Source organism: Pleurodeles waltl, chromosome 3_1 (genome assembly GCF_031143425.1).
Source record: "Pleurodeles waltl isolate 20211129_DDA chromosome 3_1, aPleWal1.hap1.20221129, whole genome shotgun sequence".
In the NCBI taxonomy this organism is placed as follows: Eukaryota; Metazoa; Chordata; class Amphibia; order Caudata; family Salamandridae; genus Pleurodeles; species Pleurodeles waltl.
Genome location: NC_090440.1, coordinates 1,932,403,912 through 1,932,417,576, shown reverse-complemented (window position 1 = coordinate 1,932,417,576; position 13,665 = coordinate 1,932,403,912). Strand labels below are relative to the sequence as shown.

Genomic DNA, 13,665 nt, shown 5'->3' with positions numbered 1-13,665 from the left:
TCTATTAGTCATCATCTTGTTTGCTTGGAGTTTTGCTTCCTATTATTTTCCTGAGACTCTTGCCCTGATTTTAAATAGTGAAAAAACACCTACTCACCTCTTTCCTCACACGCTGAACCAGCTCTGCTTTTGGCAACAGTTTGAAGGCTGCAGATATATTACCCTTTGGCCAGGGGATGCCAAACAAATTTTAAATCAGTAAGTCCAATATTATTTAAGCCTCAGTAAACTGCACAGTATGCCACTGTGAAGGATCCAGAGATAAAACCATGGGTACACAGCCTAGAACCCTTTACTTCCCCTTAGTGATTATTTTCTCAGTCTGCAGCACGAAGCAGCCCTAGCACATCAAATCTGCAACATACAGGGTATTGTTTTAAAATGTCATTTGGTTTTATTAAAAAAGGAAAACGTCAGTGATGTCTATCACCTTTGCAAGTAACAACTTCAGAACACAAAAGACTTGCATTTCACAGGCTGGAAAAAAGCAACGATTGGCAGGGCACACCGTTTGTTGTAGAGTAGAAGTCACAGTAAAGAGCTCATGCTTGCAGGTGTTTAATGTCACTGCAGCATTCTGTGGAATTTTCTGCAGTATCTAAAGAAGTCAGACTGATCCAATTAATTAAAAACTGCAAGGAGCTATCATTTTTTGAGGCATACAGGCCCTGCATAGCTGAAAATGGAAATCTATCTAGAAGTCTGAGATTACCAGTTACATGTGCTTCTAAATCCACTGACCTTCCTTCTGCCACCCAGCAGCTGAAAACCAAACCATACCATCAATTATATAGGACTTGTACATTGAGATGGTCATCAAGAGGTAGTGAAAAAAAGCAAGCACAAAAACACTGTCATGATAATTTTGACCAATGCTGCCAGGACAAGAAACTGGAGCGTGGCAGAGCTCACCCCAAATCGGCAATAGCCTTCTGGAGGTGGAAATGCACCAGTACCAGGAATTGCTAAGCACTACTCTTTATTATGCCACCTTCAGACCAGGCAACATACTAAAGAAATAAATCAGTATAACCTCAACTGACACCGTGGCGAGCCTGGCACTGGCCAACACATCTCTCTGATGCCTAAGACAAGGCAGCTGCTCAAAGGGGGTAAAAAGAAAACGCAAACGTTTTTACACAGCAAGGCCAGAATATCGGTTTCCAAATACCTCCAGAAAATCTATTTCCCAAGACCTATAAGAGCTGTGTCTGTCCAGCCCTGAGAAACGCCCTCCTTGAACAGCACCCCAAGTGCCAATCAGTAGTGTCATATTTGGCTCAGTCCTTTTACCTATCAATCGAGCTAAGCATCACATCCGTCAATAAAGGAAGCTTCCAGGTGCTAGTTCTCCAACCCTATACTGTAAAATAACCAGATGCCTTTAAAGGAATTTCTTTGTTCTGTAACCGATTCTTCCTTGTGGATGTGATTGTGTGCGTGTATATATATGTGTGTGTGTATGTGTGTGTATATATACACACACACACACACATTTTACAATGAAAAAACAGTGTAGACAATATTACTCCTAAAGTGGGATCACTATTCAGAGAAAAGGTGGAGGTTTCTTTTTTTTTTTTTTTTAAAGGAGGAGAAAGAAATAATGTCGGTGAGCGAGGCGTGGAAATGAGGGAATGGAAACAGCCTTTCGCCAGCTTGTGAAGAAAAGGAGTTTGGAAGGCCGGGTAAATCTGCAAGATAGAGCTCAAAAGGCAGACCCTGCCACTCGTGTTCAAATTAACACTATTTATTAATCCGCTGCAGTCACAAACTATCATGGATAGGTGGCTGGACGGCCAGAAGAGTATAAACACCTCCAAATTACAAAAACAAGGAAAGGAGCTCCTTTTTATTGAAAAGCAAGATAAAAAATAAAAAAAAACTGCACTATTGGGGTCACTCATGTCAGCTGGCCTTCTGAATCCCTGTTGTTTAAACTGCTACTGATTGGACAAGAACCAGGAAATGAAAAATGAAAAATAAATATCCCATTTTGCCCCCAAACGAAAGCAAAGCTCCATGCAGCGGGAGATGGCATCCTCGGGGCATAAGGCCTTACTCATCCAGCCATCAGTACAAAACACAGGCTTGCTACTAGTGATCGCACGTGTAATACAGACTACATCTGCTCAGCAGCAAAGCAATTCGGCCAGCGTGGGCTAGCTTTGCCCAGCCGTGGGGTTGGAAAATTGTGAGGCTAGTCCGCGCTCACAAGGCCATTCATACACTTTTTAACGCCATGCCGAGCAATCACGTCAGCATTAAACACACCCTCACAGCGGGGATGAAGGGCTGCTTTCCAGCGAAAAGTAGCTATAACTGTTGGTCTTGCTCTCTGTATTGGTAAAGCAGACCTTTGGAGAGCGGGAAGGACTCCTGTAGGCTTACTCATTATTCGGAGACTGCTCCCCCGAACCACTGCAAGGGGCATCTACAGCGCCAAGTTTATTTAATACCATTCCCAAAAATAAAACGGGACGTGTGGATTGTATCCCACTGCACGTCTGCTTCGCTTGGCGGGTGATCGCGCATTGTTTGTTCAGTTCCAGCACAACCCGACAGGTCCAGTGGCCTATCGATCCATCTCGTCTAGCAGCGGTGTGGCGTCTCCTGCTACCGACATAGGTGTGCTCTCAATCATTGGGCTGGGCGACGGGCGAGGCGTCAGTCGCTGCTTCTGCTTCCGTCGCTCGGCCTCCTTTTCCTTCTCTTGCCGCCAGGCCTCAGCCATTTTGCCCCAGTCGATAGCAGCATGAGGGTTGGCCCTGTCAAGACAAAAGTAGAACAGGCCACAGATGAAAGGATGTTTTGCCACGTAGGAAATATAAACAACGTCGTTAGCTGCCAGTTACCAAGCGAAAGAGAAGCAAATCACTTGAAGCATCAACACAAGAAAAGTTACGTTCCTATCACAATGGGTTACCAGCAAGGGATCCTTACTACTGTTTTAGGTACTGAATATGAAAAGTGAAGGACTAGATTTGGAACTGAACGCCAACACAAAACAAAAATAGGCAAAGCCAATAGGTCTTATCTTGGCAAACTTCCAGGTTTCTATTTTTACAAACCTACGTAATAGATATTACAAGTGTAAACGCAATATAAAAGTTCTAAAAGGTAGAAATGACTAAAGGTGCATTCATGTTTGCCAAAAAAGTCTATAAACAAAACAATGCCCCATCACAAAAACAATTAATCGCTTCAGTAAACAAGCACTGGCAAAGACAAAAGGTCTTGCCTATGCACGAGCTATTGGCTTTGCCAATATGTTTTAATCATCTTGTACAAAAGCATGGCTGCTGTCCAGCATGGCTAAAAGTTAGTGAAGAAGAGTGGCGTGGAGTGTTGTAGACTGGAATGGTGAACAGTGGAGTGGAGTGTTGTAGAATGGAACTGCGAAGAGTGGAGTACAGTGTTGGGGAGTGGAGTGGCAGAGTGTTGTGTATCAGAGTGGGAGTGTCCCACAGAGTGGCATACACTGGATTGGTGTAGAGTGGACTGGTGTATTGTGCACTGGTGTATTGTTGCATAGTATAGTGGCATAGAGTATAGTGGCATTGAATTCAGTGCCATGGAATGGCACAGTAGCACAGATTAGAGTGGGACAGATTAGAGTGGCATAGTGCGGTCATGTAGAGGGTAGTGGTGTAGAGTGATGCAGAGGGCAGTGGTGTAGAGTGATGCAGAGGGCAGTGGTGTAGAGCAGAGTGCAGTGGTGTAGCGTACCATACAGTGGAGTGGCGCAGAGTGGAGTGTAAGAGTGCAGTGGATAAGAGTGTAGTCGAGTGGTGTAGAGAGCAATGGTGAAGAGCACACTGGTGCGGCATAGAGTGCAGCTGTGGACAGTGCACTGGCATAGAGTGAAGTGATTAATAACAAAGTGGCATAGAGTGCAGTGGTATAGAGTGGAGTGATACAGAGCGGAGTAGACAGAGTGCAGTGGCACAGTGTAGACTGTTTCAGAGTAAAGTGCACTGGTGTACAGTGTATTGGTATAGATTGCAGTGGCACAGACTGCAGTGTTGCTGAGTGTCGTAGAGCACAATGGTGTAGAGTGGAGTTGTGCAGAGTAGATTAGTGTGGCCTAGACTGGAGTGCAGTGGTGAAAAGTGGAGCAGAGTGGGTGTTGCAGTGGTCTGGAAAAGTGTACGTAGTACTGCCTGCCCTACATTAGCTTGCTGGCGTGCTAAGGTATCCACGCAATAATGCTTAGTGAAGGTGTATGGTGTGGACCATGTAGTTGCCTTACATATGTCAGCTATGGGAATGTTTCCTAAAAAGGCCAGGGTTGCTCCTTTTTTCGAGTGGCGTGTGCTCTAGAAGGAACAGGTAATGGTCTTTTGGACTTTGCATAACTGGTAAGGATACATGTAACAATCCACCTGGCTATGCCAGATTTAGAAATAGGGTTCCCTTTGTATGGTCGTAAGAAAGCAACAAAAAGCTGTTTGGTGTTTCTAAAGGTTTTAGTGCCATCAACGTAGAACATAAGTGCCCCCTTAACATCTAACATGTGGAGAGCTCTTTCCACCACAGAATCCGGCAGCGGAAAGAAGACTGGCAAGTCAAGAGACTGCTTTAGGTGGAATTGAGATACTACATTTGGTAAGAATTTTGGGTTGGTGCAAATAACTACTTTATCTTTGTATATTTGGAAAAAGGGTTCTTGCAAGGTTAAAGCCTGGAGCTTACTGAAACGCCTGAGTGAAGTGACAGCAACTAGGAATGCTACTTTCCAAGCCAAAATTGAAAAGAGCATGAATGTAAAGGCTCAAATGGTGGCCCCATGAATCTTGTGAGTACAATTTTTAGATTCCAAGAAGGTACTGGATGTGTCCTAGGCAGAATCACTCGAGTCCTTCCATGAAAGCTTTAATGATTGGAATTTTGAAAAGCAAAGAATGTTGTCTGTTTTGAAGGTAAGCATCTATGGCTGCCAAATGTAATCTTATGAAAGTGTACGCCAAGTTTGCTTTTTGCAAAAGAAGAAGGTGGGAAAGAATACTCTGCACTGAAATCTTGAAAGGGTATCATTCTTTGGAGAGACAGTATCAGACAAAACATTTCCATTTTGCTGCATAACATGCCCTAGTAGTGGGCCTACGTGCTTCCTTAAGAATGTCCATGCATTCTTGAGACAGGTCAAGGTATTCACATTCGATAATTTCAGGAGCCAAATCGCAAGGTTTAATTCCTTGGGATTTGGGTGCCTGACTCGTCCATAGTTCTGTGTGAGAAGGTCTGGTTTGAGGGGAAGCATCTCATGAGGAACTAGTGAGAGTTCTAAAAGAGTGGTGAACCATGGTTGTCTGGCCAATGTGGGAGCCAGCAGAATCAACGTGAGGGATGTTTGCTTGAGCTCCCAAACCAGAAACTGAAAGAGAGGGAGAGGCACAAAAGCAAAGGCAGACATCCCTGACCAGTTCATCCACAGAGCATTGCCCTTGGACTGAGGCTGCGGGAACCTGGAGCCCAAGTGTGGGCATTTTGCATTTTCTTTTGTTGCAAATAGGTCTATGTCTGGTAACCAGCACTTTTGGCAGTAGGGAAGCAAGACTTGTGGGTGCAAAGTTGTTGTGTGCCCCAGGGAGATGTTCTGCTAGTAGGTGAATTTTGTGACGAATGGCCCAATGCCAGATCGTCTGCGATGGCGAGACAGCTGTAGAGTGTGAGCCCCCCCCTGTTTTTGCACATAATATATCATGTTGTCTGAGCGGATAAAATCAACTTTGTTGATGAGATGGTGTGTGAAAGCTTTGAGCACTAGCTTTGAACTGCAATAAGTTATAGGTAATTGATGAACATACTGCGATGTTTGGGATCCCAGAGACATTGGACTGTGAGATCCTGAAGGTGAGCATCCCATCCTGTTTGTGAGGTGTCCATTGTCAGAATGATCGGAGGAACAGGGTCAAGGAAAGGCCCTTTAACAGGTTGTTCTGGTTCCACCACTGCAGAGAGCGATAAGTGCGACTGTCTACCAACACTAGATCTTTCAGACAAACTGATGTGCTAGATATTCCTGCAACGGACGCATGTGCAGGCAAGAATTTGGCACTTTGGCAATGCAAGAGTCATCATGCCTAGACTTCTAATGGCACATCTGACTGAGACAGGATGATTGGGACGAAAGCTGTGTTTCAAAAGTTTGTGTCCTTGATGTGTTGGGATAAGCTAATTCCAACTCAGTGTTCAAAAGGCCCACTAGATAGGGTTAGATCTGAAGAGGCTGCAGATGAGATTTTTGGAAGTTGATAGTGAAGCCTGATTGATGAAGCAAATCTATGGTGACTTGGATGTGATGCTGTCATAGGTTGAGAGTGCTGGCTTTGATAAGCCAATCGTCTAGATGTGAGATCTGTACAAGTGAGCTGCTACCACTGCAAGACATTTTGTAAACACCTGTGGTGCAGTTTTAACTCCAAACAGAAGTACTTTGAACTGGTAATGTTTGCCTATGACAAATCTTACGTATTGGCAATGCGCCGGGTGTATAGGGATATGAAAGTAAGTGTCCTTCAGGTCTAATGCCGATGTGAAATCTCCTTGTTGAAGGAGTGGGATCATGTCCTGGAGTGTTACCGTCTGAAAATGCTCTGACAGAATGCAATAATTTAGAGGCATGAAATCTAGCACAGGCTTTAAGGACCCAGAGTTTTTGGGAATCAGAAAGTAGAGAGTAAACTCCTGTCCCTTGATGGTGAGTATGATCCGGTTCTATGGCTTTCGTTGCTTAATAGACCCTAAACATCCTGTTGGACTACAGCAATGTGTTCTGGAGAAAGTTTGAGAGTGTGAGGGGGAATGTTTGGAGGTGTGGGAATGTTTGGAGGCGTGGAAATGAGCTCCAGACAGCAACCACGTTGGATAATATGCAACACCCATTGATCTGATGTTATATTTTGCCAGGCTGGGAAGAATTGTTGCAGACATCCCCTGACAGGTGTTGAGTAGTCTGGGGGAAAGAGAAGAGGGTCACTGTTTTCTGGATGTGGAGGAGACACATGGGGAGGATATTTTGCCTCTTCCTTTATTGTTGTTTCCCTTGTATGAACTTCAATAAAAGCCTCTAAGGGAGGATGTGTGCGCCTGACCTTCACGGTAAGATGAAGAGTCCTTGGATTTAGAGGTGGATTTATACAACGGCTGGCGAAAAAGCCATGGGTCTGTAAGGCAGCTTTGAAAAATGAAAAATGCCTTTTTTCATTTTTTCTAGTACCTGATCAACTTGTGGGCCTAAGAGGTGCTCCTTGTCAAATGGTACATTAAGAATACTTTGCTGTACCTCTGGTTTTAATCAGTGCATGCCATAGCTGCAAGTACCTATATCGCTCAGTGTCCGCCAAGGCATATTCTTGCTGGAGGACTTCAAACGTCACTAGTGCCTGGACCCTCCCCCCTTAGGGTCTTTTTCGATTGAAAAATGACAACCCTCGCAGTCCTCATCTTTATGGTCCGGGGACAAACTGAGGTTGCAGACCTGCTGCTGGTCAGCCCGCTGGAACTTTACGTGGCACTTAGGGCAGAAACAGAGGGAGACCATTCCATTAGAAGTTCATTCTCTTCGAGGTGGAACCAACAAAATGGTGGCCGGAAGGTCACGACTGAAGGGCCTCTGTCAGAACACGCTGATCCAACAGGTGATTTCTTCTTGTCCCAGAACGCAAAGAATGTAATGTACGTGTTCGATAGTAGGGGAGGTATCCCAAACCAAAGAGTCTGAAAGGCAGCCTCGAACCGGAGCTCGGTGAATACACAACTGGACCCGACGATGGAAGGAAACAAACTAACAATGGAGTCTATGTGTATGTGTATTACCAGCAAAAGGAGGAGTCACTACAACTTGTAACTCGAAAGACTTTTCAAAGAAAAATAACTTGCAACCTTCGAGACCCAACACTAGACGGCAGAAGTATGCAGAGCATGCGTTTCTACAGCCACACATGCCATCAAACATTTTATTCTTCTACCATATTAAGTGTACAACTTGGAAGTGTTCCCCAAGCACTGAAAATACAAGAATGAATCCACCTTAAGTTCCGGTAAGTGTTGTAAAGATGAACATGAAAAATACACAACATGATCACACATGTGGGTGGTTCAGTGGTGCTAGACATTCCGGTTTGATTTGCAGTGTTTGCGATTTTATGGTGTTTTGTACCATACATGTCCTATTTTTTTCCATTGATGTAAAACAGTTTTTACCATAATTCATTGAAATAACTGAATTATGATCTTTTGTGTCTAGTTTAATCTTTCTGGCAGGTGCTCTTAAAAGGAAAAATACTACAGGTATGAGAGTGTTAGGCCTAATTTGTGTCCATGGCAAGTGTAATTACGCAGGCAGCCTAGGAGCCATGAAGAAGGCCGCTGCAACCTGAATTGGCTTTGAATCCACCCAAAACATGTTGGCTACCATATTCACCTGCTTTATTCCATAAAAAACTTAACTAAAAACTCCTGTCATAAGTTGAGTCCATCAAAGTGGTATTTACCTACTCTGCTGTAGATAGGTCACCTATGATGAAGCATGCAAAGATAAGGGGAGGGTGATGCAACCTTTCCAGAATCTAAATTCTCTTGCTGAAATTGTTTTCCTGGAGAAGGGAGCTGACCCAAATTGGCTTTGAATTTATCTGAAAAATGCAGGGTAAATTAAATGGATAGTTGATCCTTTGCAGTTGTACCACTACCCCATTATTTTGAACCATGTCTAAGGTTTCCAACCAATAAAGGAAATTCCTTGGGTGAAATATTGAGATATTATCTGACTGAACCCCTGCTTTATACCAGTAAATATTTATCTAAAAACTCCTGTTGTAAAGCGGATTGTAACAGGCAAGCCAACTTGCCAATGAAAGACACTGACGTGACGTTGACGGGGCTCCAAGCCCTTTTCTGATACCTAAAGCGTCTTGCTAGCGATATGCATGAGCGAGTGCATGTAATGCAGGCTCGACCCTAAAAAGGAAGCCCTGGTACGAAGCACCATCGTGTCAGGATGAATGGAAGCGAAAGGTGGCTTTGAGGAAATGGCCTGCAGCTCACTCACTCTGCGAGCAGAGGCGATGGCGACTAGAAAAGCTGTCTTTAAAGTAAGAAGCCAGAGTGGACAATTATGAAGTTGCTCGAAAAAAAGGTAAGAGCCAAGTTCAAATTCCACTGGGGCATTATGAACGAGAAGGAGGAAACAATTGGGTAAGACCCTTTAGAAAACTACCAACAATGGGAGATTTAAATAAGTAGGGTTGGTCAGACAATCTGAGGAAAGATAAGATGGCAGATAGAGAACCCTTGAGGGTGCCCAGAGCAGAGCCCTGCTGGGCCAGAAAAAGAACAAACAAAAGAACCTCGGTAAGAGGGGCAGAGAGTGGGGTCAACAGACTTGTCTGTACACCATGCCACAAATTTGTTCCACTGACAGGTGCATACTATTTTGGTGGAAGGACGCCTGGCTGCCAACATAATGTTATAGACTTTAGGGGGAAGGTCAAAAGCTGTCAACTGCTGCTGCTCAATCTCCATGCAAGAAGGCGCAGACTGGACAGCTTCAGGTGGAGAACCATCCCCTGCTGCTGATACAGAAGATCCTCCGGAAGAGGCAGTCTGAGTGGAGGACTGATGGCCATGCTCAAGAACTCGGGATACCACATACTTCGTACTATTTCTGGAGCCACAAGAATGACTTGGGTCTGGTCATTCTAGATCTTTTTGAGAACTCTGGGCAGAAGTGGTACTGGTGTAAAGGAGGCCTGGGTTCCACTTGAGATGAAAAGCGTTGCTGAGCGATTGCCGCCTTTTAAACTCCAGCATACAAAACAGCTGACATTGCACGTTCTCTTCATAAGGTGAACAGATCTAACCAAGGTTCTCCTCAACGCTTAAGGAGACCTTGCTCCACCTTCGGATGGAGACGCCATTTGTAATCGACCAGGCATTGATGGCTGAATTTGTTCACTCTGGTGTTCAGAGAGGCAGCCAGATGTTGGACTGCCTGCCATATGCTCTAGTGTTCCTGCCATGTCCAGAGGCGCAAAGCCTCCTGACAAAAGGTCCATGACCCCACCCCGCCCTGCTTGTTGCAGTACCACATGGTGGTGGTGTTGTCTTTGAACACCTGCCCCACTTTCCCTTTGAGAAGGGGAAGGAATGTTTCAATGCTTGCATGATCGCCCTGAGCTCCAAACGATTGATATGGAGCTTGGACTCTGCCGGAAACCAAATGCCTCTGATCTCCACCTCTCCCATGTGGCCGCCCCATCACAAGAATGACTCATCTGTCACTTCTGTCAGATCTGGTTGGGGAAGAGAGAGGAATCTGCTGCTGACCCAATCGCAGGTCAAAAGCCATCACTGCAGACCTTGAGCAGTCCCCTCTGAGATCTGGACCATGACAGAGAGATTCCACTGATGTTGCACCCACTAGAACTTCAGGTCCCACTGCCCAGCCCGCATATGCCATCTGGCATGTGTCACCAGCAGGATGCAGGCGGCCATGAATGTAGGAAACTGGCCCCTTGTTTGCAGCACCACCCACTTTTTGCCTGATATTTGATGATAATTTGACTGACTGTGTGCTGGGACCCTGCTAACCAGGCCCCAGCCCCGTGTTCTTTCCTTAAATTGTACCACTGTTTCCACAATTGTACCATTGTTTCCACAACTGGCACATCCCTGGTACACAGCTAAGTCCCTTGTAAAATGCACCAGTGGTACCAAGGGCTCTGTGTCCGGGTAGGGTCCCTAAGGACTGCAGCATGTATTGTGCCACACTAAACAACCACTCACCAAGCACATGCACACTGCCATTGCAGATTGTGTGTGCTGGTGAGGAGAAAAAGGTAAAGTTGACATGTCACCCCTTCATGGGTGCCATGCCCACAAACCACTGCCTGTGGCATAGGTAAGTCACCCCTCTCACAGGCCTTACAGCCCTAAGGCAGGGTGCACTATACCACAGGTGAGGGCATAGCTGCATGAGCAATATGCCCCTACAGCATCTAAGTCCATTCCTAGACATTGTAAGTGCAGTGTGGCCATATAAAGAACAAGAGCTGGGAGTTGTCATTATGAACTCCACAGCTCCATGATGGCTTTACTGAAGGCTGGGAAGTTTGGTATCAAACTTCTCAGCACAATAAACCCACGCTGATACCAGTACTGGATTTATTGTAAAATGGACACAGAGAGCATCTTAGAGATGCCCCCTGTATTTTACCTAACCCTTTAGTGCAGGACTGACCAGTCTGTGCCAGCCTGCCACTAACAAACACATTTCTGACCTCATGTGGTGAGAGCCTTTGTGCTCCCTGACGCCAGAAACAACGCTTGCCCTGGGTGGAGGTGCTTCACACCTCCCCCTGCAGGAACTGTAACAGTTGATGGTGAGCCTCAAAGGCTCAGGCCTTCTCTGACAGTACCCCAGGGCACCCCAGGGCACCCCAGCTAGTGAAGATGCTGTTCCTCCCAGACCAAGCTCCCTTTTGGCAGCAAGTTCGGCAGGAAAATTAGGAAAAACAAGGAGAAGAGACCACTTCAGCTGGGACAACCCCTAAGGTGTCCAGAGCTGAAGTGACCCCCTCCCCTCTTCCTCGCAGAATCCTCCATCTTGGTGGAGAGGGACATATAGGAATAGGAATGTGCCCTCTCCCCAGAGTGAGTGGGCACAGAAAGGATGTAGCCACCCTGTAACGCCCCTAAATCTAGTATTCAAGGGCACCCCTGATCCTTTCTCACCAGATTCCGGGTGACCTCAAGAAGAAAGAAGGACTGCCAAGCCAACCCCAGCAGTGAAGAACGACAACTGACTTGGCCCCAACCTACCGGTCTGCCTACAGCTTCAAAAACTCCAGCTTCAAGAAGGTGACACATCCAGCAGGACCAGTGACCTCTACAAACCCCCAGAGGACTGCATACCCAGCAGCGTATCAAGAACTCCAGAGGACAGCTGCCCTGTCCAGAAGACACCCTCCAAAAGGACTCCAGAACCAATCCAGATCCGCAAGCCCTGCCCACACTGCACACAAAGCCACGGCCCGAGTCCAGGTGGCCTACCAGACCAGAGAAGGTCTCCAGGTGATTAAGACCTCTAGTTTACCCTGGGTTGACCCCTCATGGGCAATACAACGACGCCTGCAGCCAGAATCCAGGACCCCCCCTGGCCGCAACCGGATCCAATGAGGATACCCGATGACCAAGGAGACCCCTGCACCTGCAGCCCCCCTGGCCTTGCGAAATCAGACTGACTGTCCAGCAACATCCAGCAGGCGCCTCCCCTACCTAGTCAGCCTTTGGTTTCCTGGAACCGACCCCCTGGATCCAGCCTGAAGCATCTTTTCTGACCCTCAGAGTCCCCCTATTGAAAAGCAATGGGCACCCAGCTCTTTGCTTGAACCCTGCAACCAGCCGTCCCCAAGCCGCTGAGGGTGTGTGTTTGATGTGGACCTGTGGGCCCTCCTAGTGCTGACCTAAACCCCACCAGGCCTATGTCCTGGAACCATGGGTACTTAACTGCAATCTGCTTTCTACCGAGCACCTCCAGTCCTCATAGAATTCCATTATAAACCCAACGCCAGCTTCGACCTCTGCACTCAGCCGGCCTGTGTTGCTGGTGGTGCACTTTTGGGGCAGCCTATTCTTTGACCTGTGGACATCCTAACCATCTTAGACTGGAATCGTAAGTCAAGGACTTACCTGTTAACTGTGCTAATACTACCTGTTCGCCCCCAGGACTCTATTGACCCCTATGAAAAACTGCACTGTCAACTATTGAATTAGAAAATTGTTACTTACTTGTAAACTGCTTTACCTTTACTCTGATGTGATGGATTACCAGTGGAGCAGACTAGAAAGGCTTAGGAGCTGCTGGAGTGGGGGTGGACTAGCCACACTGCTGGCTCCCTGACCCACGGGGTTGGAGGATCCCATGCCTTCGGCTACATAGAGGCTGGGCAAGGTGGTTGGAGGGGAATGGACACTGTTGGAGGCCTATTCCGTAGCCGTGAAGTCAGACAGGGGGACCGAGATGCTGCTGTGAGGCCCAAGGTCTTGGCCGTAGCACAAGATTCCTTGAAGTGTTCAAGCGCTGAGTCTGCCTGTTCTCCAAAGGAGCGGGTGCCATCAAAAGGCATGTCCATCAGAGTAGCCTGGACATCCCCTGAAAAAACAGAAGTCCTCAGCCAGGTGTGACACCTCAGGGCCACTGTTAACAAAACTAACTGCTCAGCCTAGCGAGTTGGTCATGTCCAGGCCACAAAGGATGGTGAACTTTGCTGCATCACCCCCATCGACAACTGCTTGAGAGGATAGAGCTCCGGCCTCCCCCGGGACCTGTGGCAGCACTTGCGCAACCGTATCCCACATGTCGGAATGACAGCCCAAAAGGCATGCAGTGTTCATGGATCATTTCTTCCAAGTGTATCCAACCTTTTAAATTTCCTATCTGGAAGCGCGGAAGGTAACGTGCCCTCGGAAGTGGGGGGTTGGATCACCAAACTCTCTGGGGTGGAGTGTTGCGTTAGATAGCTTGGGTCCTCCAGAGAGGGGCAATGGCGGCAGGTAATTGTCCTTGGTTTGGACCAGGTACCCAGTAGGGCATCCGTAAGGGCTTCATTAAAGGGGAGCATGGATTCTATGGAGGAAGCCCCAGGCGGAAGCTTTTCT

At 46.8% G+C, this 13,665-nt stretch overlaps 1 protein-coding gene across 3 annotated transcripts in view; it reads right to left on the bottom strand.

Annotated features, from left to right (window-relative positions):
* Positions 1-371: 371 nt before the first annotated feature.
* SUPT6H (SPT6 homolog, histone chaperone and transcription elongation factor) overlaps positions 372-13,665 on the bottom strand; it is an 893,672-nt gene continuing 880,378 nt past the window's right edge. For all 3 annotated transcript variants that reach the window (XM_069226188.1, XM_069226189.1, XM_069226190.1), the window contains exon 37: positions 372-2,768. In XM_069226188.1, coding sequence (XP_069082289.1) covers positions 2,576-2,768 — 193 coding nt within the window. In that variant the 3' untranslated portion in view covers positions 372-2,575. The remainder of the gene's footprint in view (positions 2,769-13,665) is intronic.